Raw genomic sequence first — 10000 nt, 5'->3', positions numbered from 1 at the left:
TTTAATGTATAATATAGGGCTATACTTTCTACTATAATGAAATGAAATATGAGGAACAAACCAAGTACCGGTATATTCAAATCTCAAACAGCTGTCTTTCAGCTTATATATACATTTTATTATTTCTCCACAAGATCGTGATGATGCTGTCAAGATGTGTTTCTACTGCAATGGAGGCCTGTGGTGCTGGAAGGCTGAAGATTATCCCTGAGTGGAGCATGCTAAATGAGAGTGTTGGAAAATTGAAGATAGGTGATGCTTGTCCATGAAAATAAACATCTTTACCACTACAGCACACTTTCTCTGACTGCATATTTTATTAGTCTTTGTATATTTGACTACTTATTTAACTATTCAATTTAATCAACACATTTAATTAAGATTTTCTGCAAAATGCAATAGCTTACTACATTTATCTTTTTTGCTCTGTTTACATAGCAATGCTGACACAGTGACACCTATTGGTGATTTACTGGGACTACTGCCTTTACAATGACACTGGCAATGGATAAGATAAGGATAATTTAATAGCATTTAATAGAGCCGTGTAATAACGTATAAATAATAAAAATCAAAAAATAGTCTGATAGACTGTTTAATATAAACACATGACTTATTTTGGCGTACAAATAACCAACTTGTAACCAAAGACTACGCTATGTAAAATGTGAATTAACTTTTATTCGTAACTTTGGTAAGTGTTAGGGTTAGGTTAGGTAATCAATGGAGGGGGGCCCAAAAAATACAGTCTGCCTAGTGTAGTCCATTTATTTAATCCGGCTCTGTGTGCGTGTGTGTGTGTGTGTGTGTGTGTGTGTGTGTGTGTGTGTGTGTGTGTGTGTGTGTGTGTGTGTGTGTGTGTGTGTGTGTGTGTGTGTGTGTGTGTGTGTGGAGACAGAGGAGAGAGAGCAAGAGAAAGGGACACACATACACACACACACACACACACACACACACACACACACACACACACACACACACACACACACACACACACACACACACAAGGGGGAGCGAGATATACAGAGAGACAGAGAAGCAGGGAAAGTTATTAGAAGTAAATATTTTTGTAGTAAATGCCATGGTTGCACTATGAACCGACATTGGTTGTGCCTCCGACAATGTATGCCCTAATTATTTCGCAAGGAGACGCTGTTTATGTCAATCAAACACAACGCAGTTGCCATGGTTTGCCACAAGGTGGAGTAGTTGTACAGGAAACAATAAAAAAACGTTTTTTAGACATTTGTTTTTTTCTCCTTTTATTAACACGGTCCGATTATAAATTGGAAGGGTATTCACAAAGTCACACCACATCTAATACAACATGCCTGCTTGAGTAATCGCGTCACACCGGTATTTTAAATTCGACGGTTCTTTTTTCTTCCCACCTCAAGAGAAAGGAGCACCTGCTCCTTTAAGAGTTCACTCCAAATATTTTGCATAATGAGTTTTGCTCTCTGCATATTCCAGATACCACGAGGTCGCTGGCGGAGAGTGGAATCTCGCAGCGGGAAACAGGACAATTTTGAAGCACTGCCTGCAAGAGCTGCTCTGTCCCAGGTGTTGAGGTAAAGGTAGGATTCTGCTTTTTAAAATGTTACATGATATAATGTTCAACATAACATAGTTCACCCTTTCTGTGCTTCCTTAAAGGGCTTTGTATCCAGATCACTTAAGTTTGAGTCCTTATTATTTGTATTCTTATTATCATAATTTTTTGTATAATTTGATTTATTATTAAAATATGATTATTATAATGACAATAATAATTTGTTTTGTCATTATTATTTGTATTATTATCGCTTTATTAATTGACCTAGGATTTGCAGCACACATAAGGATACAATTTTATCCAGAACACATCCAAAGCTGTATGGATGTGTACTTTTTGGAATAATATATGTTAGTGTAGATTAATTTAACGTTTGACAGTTTCAGATGTACTAAACCTCATATTTTATTTCATTATCAGCTTTGCGAATTTAATCTACAAATCATTGTGTTATCGGATAAACTTGGGAGTTTATCAGCATTTATAGATGCGTGCACAGAGCAGGAAATGAAGGCCCCTCAATGGATAGTTATCTTACAGCGTCAAGTAATAAATTGCTCTTCAGCGAGCATTAAACTGATGAATTAGTTTACAAATCAATACAGTTGTTTTGTTTGAAGAACATGACTTTTCACTTTATTCAAAAATAAATGATGTTGTACTGTTCCTCTTATACCCTTGTGATTCTGACACATTGAAGAAAATACGGTTTAATATTGAATGTTTTTCTTTATTATTTTTTTATATTTCTTAACATAAAGTATTAAAATCCACCGGCTCACCATGCCTCTGTCTGCTTCGTCTCTCCAGACATTTCGTCGTCATGGACTCTGAGAGCCATCTTGAGGGTAAAACTCTGGGGGAAGACTCCAGCAGTGAGTATCTTGCATCAAAAGTTCAACTACAACCTACTGTCCCTCACAATACTTCCCTTTTACAACTGAATATGTAAACCATGCTGCATGAATGAGTAATCATGCGGATAACTTCCAATAACCGCCACGAGCTGCGATGTGATGTGCTCGAGATGATGTCAAAGTTGCTGCTTTCCAGACAACACGGACATCAACGGACTGACGGACAGGACTTCACCAGCCGTCAGGACTTCACCGGCCGTCAGGACCTCCGATGACGTACAGCCGAGCGATCTGTCGGGGTGCAACGAAATGGATTGTTCTGAAGGTTTGTGATGTTATGATGACGCGTTTTGGTGACCTCTGCTTCAGACAAGGCCGTTCTCTGATGTGAGGTTCAGACTTATGAACACGTCACACATAGAGCCCATATTCACCTACACTTGACTACACTTCAGTCCCAGTTCGGTTCCGGATCTATTTGTTTTGGAGGAGCCAAATAAATCATTGAATAAACATACAAATCATAATCTGTTGAGGCTTATTACTGTTGCTTGTAGAGCTGTTGTATACAAGCACACTTGAGGTCGTGCTGTTGTACTGAATATCAGCACAGCTGTGATCCGGTCGTAGGTACGAGTCCGGAGGCCGAGTGCCAAAGATAATCACATCCGTACTGATATTCAGTACAACAGTATTAGTTCTAGTAGTTCTACACGCAACAGTTATAAGCAACAACAGATTATGATTTGTTTGTTTATTTAATGATTTATTTGGCTCCGCCAACACAAATAGATCCGCAACTGGACTGGGACTGAACAGTTGCCAAGCAACACATACACACACTAGCTAGCTAATAACATAAACGGTTATGAGAACACCTGTAAAGCGGAGGAATATAGTTAAAGGTCCCAGTGCTGTTATAATCTATATCAGCACTCATGAAATGCCTCTTGTCTAATCAAATTACTTGGTCGTAACTAACTGTTATATAAACCACAATATATCGCTTTCGGTACAGTAAGGATGTTCATAGAACCAAGTGCCAAGCGCTAACAATTGCTAGGTTAACTCCTTCCTCGTACACAACAAAGCCATCTAGGACAAGATACCACTTTAACTGCGGCTCGGCAATTTCCGAGCAATTATTGAAGCCACCATAGGAACTGCTGATGTGTTTATTATAGATCAGCCTCGATCCTTCCGTTGTGCTCTTAATGTGCCATGGCCCCTCGTTACTCTCTACAGCCAGCTATGAGGGTGTGAGCGTAGTTTCCATCGCACCTCTGAGCCATTTCCACTGAGCGCTGTGGCGCGCCACGGCTCAGCCAACCGCAGTGTGACCGCCACGGCACTGGGTGAAGCCTATCTCAGAGCATCGGTTAACACATTGGGGGGGGGGGGGGGGGGGGCTGTCAATAGCTGTTGTGCGAAGGAACACAAACACGTACACACTAACAGTGCAGGCAGGGGGGAGTTTGTTGGTTTCGTCGGGGCGTGTGCGTGTCAGAGATCTATTTATAAGCCGGGGACAATCCAACAAAGAAACGCTGAATTTTACCAGATTATTCACCCCAGAAAACGTTGGACACCCTTCGAAATGCCCAAACTGTGGCTGGGGCGAGCCACTTGAGCGTTGTTTAACGGAGCCTGATCGCGTGAGATGCATACTGACTCGCGCTGTTCTCCTGCTCTGGCTCTTCCTGTTTCTCTGTGGTGAGAGGTGATGCCTTTCCTTTATCTCTGGCTCATGCGCTCATATCTCTCTGCGCGTCTGTGCCTTGGCCTAAATTAAACCATTAACGCTTTGGAGCCACACAATCTCTCGCATCCGACCCTAAAAATATGTTTAGAAGCGGGAACAAACCCTAGTTTCACACGCATGTATCCACGCACGCACCATTTTAAACCTATAGACCTCTTTTTTTCGGTCAAAAAGAGGAACCACCCCTCTCTTTTCTCCATCTGGGCTGGTTATTCTCATCTGCTCTTTCTCGTTTTCAACAGACTTAAAATATGATTTCCCTTGTCATCCCCGTGTTCGATCCTCTTCCTCACGGCTCAAACAGAGGAGTGACTGAACCTTTGCAGTTGCTGCTCCAGGTCTGCGGAGCCATCTCCCCCTGGATATATCAGATCCACCCCGTCCCTTTCAGCCTTCAAACCCAGGCTTAAATCCCTCCGTCACTCCCTGGCCTTCCTGGTCCCCTAACCCTGCACTCCTGCTCGTTTCCTGCATCTCTGTGTTGTGTTCCCCGATATTGAAGATCCATCGCTTTATTTATGCTTTATACGTTTATGACTATTGGTCCAATGTGTTTTTTTGTTTTATTTGTCTTTTTTAGTTGTCCACCGTACAGCCCTGATCAGTGTAAGCTGTGTGTAAATGTACTTTCCCTTTACTCCCCCCTTCCCCCTCCCCCCGTCCCTCCCTCCAGCGCTGAAGGCGGCGGTGAAGAGTGAGCCGGAGGAGATGGAGACGGACCAGCGCTGCCGCGGAGCGGACCAGGAGAAGGAGTCCACGGACCCCCGCGGAGAGGCAGGCCAGGGGGGGGGCGGAGAGGAGGAGGAGGAGGAGGAGGAGGCGGCCAGCGAGGAGGGGCTGGAGGAGGGCTACGACGACGAAGAGGAGGAGGAGGAGGAGGGCAACGACGAGGAGGACGAGCGGGGGATGGAGGCGGTGGACGAGGGGGAGAGCCCGAGCGAGCCCCAGGACCTCTCCCTGGTGGACTTCAGCCGGAGCTACGGCTGCAAGTCCCTCTTCGCCGAGGGGGCCGAGCCCGGGGACGCCGACGACGCTCCGGCCCTGGGCTCCTCCCCCTGCGGCGGCGGCGGCGGCGGCGGCGGCCAATCAGGGAGCAGCAGCAAGCTCAACTGTGACATCTGCGGCCTGTCCTGCATCAGCATCAACGTGCTGCTCGTTCACAAGCGGAGCCACACCGGTAAGGAGAGGACGTGGCGCGCACACCTCTGTGTCGCTCAGCACACGCCACCTTTGATCGGATTCTGTGGGTGTTTGTTTTTGCGTCCTTTTATGCACTGTAAGACATTGAGGTACACGGACAGGGACATTCTAACAGTCATCTATTGTATTTAGGTTTTACAGTACAATGCTGTGGGAAAAAAAGTGCATTGTCTGGGTCTCAATTGTGGGAGTCTCCATGAAAGCTGCTGCATTCATATTATATATATATTAGGCAAGACAAGGCAAGGCAACTTTATTTATATGGCGCTTTTCATACACAAGGCAGACTCAAAGTGTTTCACATGTAAACATTGTCATACAATAGAATAAAATAATAGATAAGTAAAAGAAAACATATGCAAAGAAATGAGTAAAATAGAAAGTGCATTGTATTTAAGATCAGATCAACAGTCTCTCTGGTATCCGCGTCGGGACTCCAACCCGACCTAAAGTATATATATAAAAATATATTACTATATTACTGTAAATAAACAGTACCTTACTGGCGAAACTGCTGCCAGTACTTAACTGTAATTTAACAGTGAACAGTTTTACAGTGTAGCAAGCAGGTGTCCCACTCTAGCAATACTCTAAACCTAAAAATGCAAAATCCCTTTTGCTTTATTTATTGAAGTAAATGAAAGTAAAAGTTTTTCATTTTGGCGATGGTTTTACTTTGTGTTGGCCGTTGGCGTCACACAGCTGTCAATCAACTGGGCCGATCGAACCTGGGTGTTCCCCCCCGGGGCCGCAGGTTGAGCACACGGCGTCGATGTGAGGGCCTGCATCATCTGTGACGCACATTCAGCGGCACGCTGGTTTTTGCGGCTCTTGTTTTGAGGCTGCCTGAGAGCGATGATGCAATATCCTCTATTGTAATAGACGTGAACGCAGTGCAATGGCACCAGGTATTGAGTAACACCACACCACACGCCAATCACATTGTCTTAGGTGCGTCGCATCTCTGTACTTAAGCTGTAAAGCGGTGTGTGTGTCGTCGGTCGGTAACTATGACCACCATTGAGTCAACAACTCACAATCAGTACGTCAAATTCGCAGTTTTTTGAGGTTTGAAGTCAAGTTACAGCAGCCCATGGAATATAAAAAAATACAATAATCAAAGAAGAAAGTTAAAGTATGTCCAGCATGCATATATGCATAAAAAAAATCTGACAGTGATTACAATGCCATGCCATAGGGGCAAAGATGTACATGATGTACACACAACAGTTCAGGCTAAAAGCTCCTTCACTACAGAATGAAAAAATAATTTCACAAGTACAGAGAATGAAAGTGCACATTATTTACATTGCAGTAATTAGGTGAGGGGATGAGTGACAGCACGATGTTTGATCACAGTTGTGCTGTGAAGTCTTGTTCCAGAGAGGGTTGTTCCATTGGGCTCCCTCCCTCACCACTTCAAACACAGCCCAGATTTCCGCCACACATCGATGGAAACACACTCGCAGACAACAAAAACAGATTCCCCCTCCCTCTCTGTTGTCGTCCCCGGGCCCCGCAGGTGAGAGGCCTTTCCATTGCGTCCAGTGCGGCGCCTCCTTCACCCAGAAAGGGAACCTCCTGCGCCACATCAAGCTACACTCGGGCGAGAAGCCCTTCAAGTGCCACATGTGCAACTATGCCTGCCGCCGCCGCGACGCCCTGAGCGGGCACCTGCGCACCCACTCTGGTAGGCGCCGAACCCCCGCAGCTGCGCCCTTCCTCATGGCCACGCAGGCATACGCTCGCTTCGTGCACCTGTTTGTCGGTTGGTTTGTTGTCTGGTCCCTTTGTTCGCTGCTCCAGTGAATCTTGGCAAGTCCGGCACGGGTCGTGTGATTGGATGAGGGCGGTTTGTCAGTAGCTTTCAATGTGTGTGTATGTGTGTGTGTGTGTGTGTGTGTGTGTGTGTGTGTGTGTGTGTGTGTGTGTGTGTGTGTGTGTGTGTGTGTGTGTGTGTGTGTGTGTGTGTGTGTGTGTGTGTGTGTGTGTGTGTGTGGTGCCTTTCTGTATTGTGTGTGTGTGTGTGTGTGTGTGTGTGTGTGTGTGTGTGTGTGTGTGTGTGTGTGTGTGTGTGTGTGTGTGTGTGTGTGTGTGTGTGTGTGTGTGTGTGTGTGTGTGTGTGTTTGTGTGTATGTTGGTTGCTTTCTGGTACTGTGTGTGTGTGTGTGTGTGTGTGTGTGTGTGTGTGTGTGTGTGTGTGTGTGTGTGTGTGTGTGTGTGTGTGTGTGTGTGTGTGTGTGTGTGTCTAAGGTGCTTTCTGTTACTGTGTTTGTGTGTGTGTGTGTGTGTGTGTGTGTGTGTGTGTGTGTGTGTGTGTGTGTGTGTGTGTGTGTGTGTGTGTGTGTGTGCGTGCGTGTGTGCATGTGCGTGTACGAGTGCGAGTGTGTGTGTGTGTGTGTCTAAGGTGCTTTCTGTTACTGTGTTTGTTTGTGTGTGTGTGTGTGTGTGTGTGTGTGTGTGTGTGTGTGTGTGTGTGTGTGTGTGTGTGTGTGTGTGTGTGTGTGTGTGTGTGTGTGTGTGTGTGTGTGTGCGTGCGCGCGCGTGCGTGTGCGTGTGTGTGTGTTGGGAGCTTTCTGGTACTGCGGCACACACACCTGTTCCACAACCAGCACATTATCTTGGGGCGTAGCATCTTATTCAATCACTATTTCCAAAACCACAGCAAAGATAGGGTGGTTCATTCACTGACCTCAGCGTGAGTTTCAGCCCAGAACTGCCTCTGCAAGAACACAAACCTCCCTGCTGCTGCGCTGTGCTGTGTACCGTGCTCTCCTTCCCAGAAGTTTATCAAGTAACTCTGCAGATGCGAAACCAATATCTGGCTGCCTCCTCCTTTCCGATGCACTTCAGACGCCGCCCGCCTATGACTTCTCCTCCTCTAACTGAAACCCTTCTCCACCCCTAACCGAAACCCTTCTCCACCTCTGGCAGTGGAGAAGCCCTACAAGTGCAACCACTGCGGCCGAAGCTACAAACAGCGCAGCTCTCTGGAGGAGCACAGGGAGCGCTGCCACGTGTACGCCCAGAACCGGGGCTCCGTGGAGACAGGTGAGCCACCGACCCGCTGCCCTGGCTTCGTCCCCGGCCTCCCTCTCTCTCCCGCACGCACATGCTGTGACACAGGGCTGACAGAGGGATTCATGGGGCCGATGCCAAAGTCCGGACTCACGGACTCACGGACTTTGCTGCACGTTCTCGCGAAATGAGTAAGGCCTTAGGGCTGTCCCAATGTCGAATTCCAAAGGGCCGGAGGGTTTGAGTCCACACTTACCGAACCCTTTCTGTGAGTCTGCATCAGTGCAGACTTAACCTAAGCCAGGGATGGGCAACTGGCGGCCCGCATCCTCACTCAGTGCGGCCCGCAACCTCACTCAGTCAGGCCTGCACATAATAAACAAAAAATAAATAAATAAAATAATAATAATAATTGATCGAGTTACAGAAAACTCGGTCAAGAAAGATGAGAAGTATTCATAGAATTCGAAGGCAAACCCATGCGTCTAGTTTGCTTAGAAGCGATATCAGTCATTAAAGATATCCACTTAAGTCGCCACTACAACTACTACAACTGCTTGTTGGGTTTGAGTTCATTGAGTTGTTGCACTTAATGTTGGGCCACTGTTTTTCAGTTTTCTGACTTCATTGAATGATGATCTATGTGAGCCCTTTGCACTGATAAAAATACTGACCATTCATGTGGCTGTTTGAGCATGGAAAACATGAAATGAATGTATGTTGGTTCAATTAACATACCGTACATAGGTTATGATTCTGGATGATTTTTTAGGTAGTGGCCATCCCCAAAATGCACCAGAATACAGGAAATCATATCTACCAAATTCAAAATTGTGTAGCTTCTCTCAGCTCACGTTTAGTTGAAGTGTGCAGTCATGTGGCCCTCCGATGGTTATGATGAAAAATTTGGCCCTCTTTATCATGAAAGTTGCCCATCCCTGACCTAAGGTAATAACCCACACTTGTGACGTTTACCGCGGAGACCATAGGGAAATCCGGAAATTTGGAAGGTAAAAAACAACAAACAAATGATAAATAGCACCTGAGTTCAATTAAGTCCTTCGTCCTTATTCCTTAGTCCCAAGGGCTCCACTGAAGTTTACTCCGCAGAATCACCAGGAAACATTGGGAGCTTTCTGGGGATGAACCTCTGAGGAAGATCATGCATCATCGAAAGAGTGTGTCGAAACACAAACACACAATAAGAGTTGAAGGTTTCTTTTTATTTTAAAAAAAACAACAACATGGCGGAGTGTGGCTCAGGAGGTGGAGCCGGTTGACTTGTGGGACTCCCCCTAGCCCAGTGTCGAGGTGTCCCTGAGCGAGAAGCCTCACCCTGACTGCTCCCGACGAGCTGGCTGTCGCCTTGCTTGGCTGACACCGCCGTCGGTGGGTGAATGCGTGCATGAAGGGTTGAATGTTAGGCAGTATTTTAAAGCTCTTTGAGTGGCCACTGGTTAGAAAAGCACTACGTAAATTCCAGTCCATTTACCATCTGACGAAGAGTGTCAGAGCTCAGACGGTGCGACCTTCCTACGATGCGGCGGGAGCAGTATGAATCAACTGTCTCTAAATGTGGCCAGCTGCGCACATTCAAACACGCACAAA

At 46.0% G+C, this 10000-nt stretch overlaps 1 protein-coding gene across 5 annotated transcripts in view; it reads left to right on the top strand.

Annotated features, from left to right (window-relative positions):
• Window positions 1-1259: 1259 nt before the first annotated feature.
• LOC115540526 (zinc finger protein Aiolos) overlaps window positions 1260-10000 on the top strand; it is a 13559-nt gene continuing 4818 nt past the window's right edge. Inside the window, exons 1-7 of one of the 5 annotated variants that reach the window (XM_030351924.1) lie at window positions 1260-1356; window positions 1474-1571; window positions 2366-2430; window positions 2609-2737; window positions 4848-5351; window positions 6888-7064; window positions 8309-8425. In XM_030351924.1, the coding sequence (XP_030207784.1) occupies window positions 2379-2430; window positions 2609-2737; window positions 4848-5351; window positions 6888-7064; window positions 8309-8425 (979 nt within the window). In that variant the 5' untranslated portion in view covers window positions 1260-1356; window positions 1474-1571; window positions 2366-2378. Of the gene's footprint in view, window positions 1578-2365; window positions 2431-2608; window positions 2738-4847; window positions 5352-6887; window positions 7065-8308; window positions 8426-10000 lie in introns of all 5 variants that reach the window. The other 4 variants (XM_030351923.1, XM_030351920.1, XM_030351922.1 and 1 more) reach the window with 4 other exon arrangements.

This window comes from Gadus morhua, chromosome 3, assembly GCF_902167405.1.
Source record: "Gadus morhua chromosome 3, gadMor3.0, whole genome shotgun sequence".
NCBI classification, from domain to species: domain Eukaryota; kingdom Metazoa; phylum Chordata; class Actinopteri; order Gadiformes; family Gadidae; genus Gadus; species Gadus morhua.
This window is presented reverse-complemented; position numbering and strand designations above follow the sequence as displayed.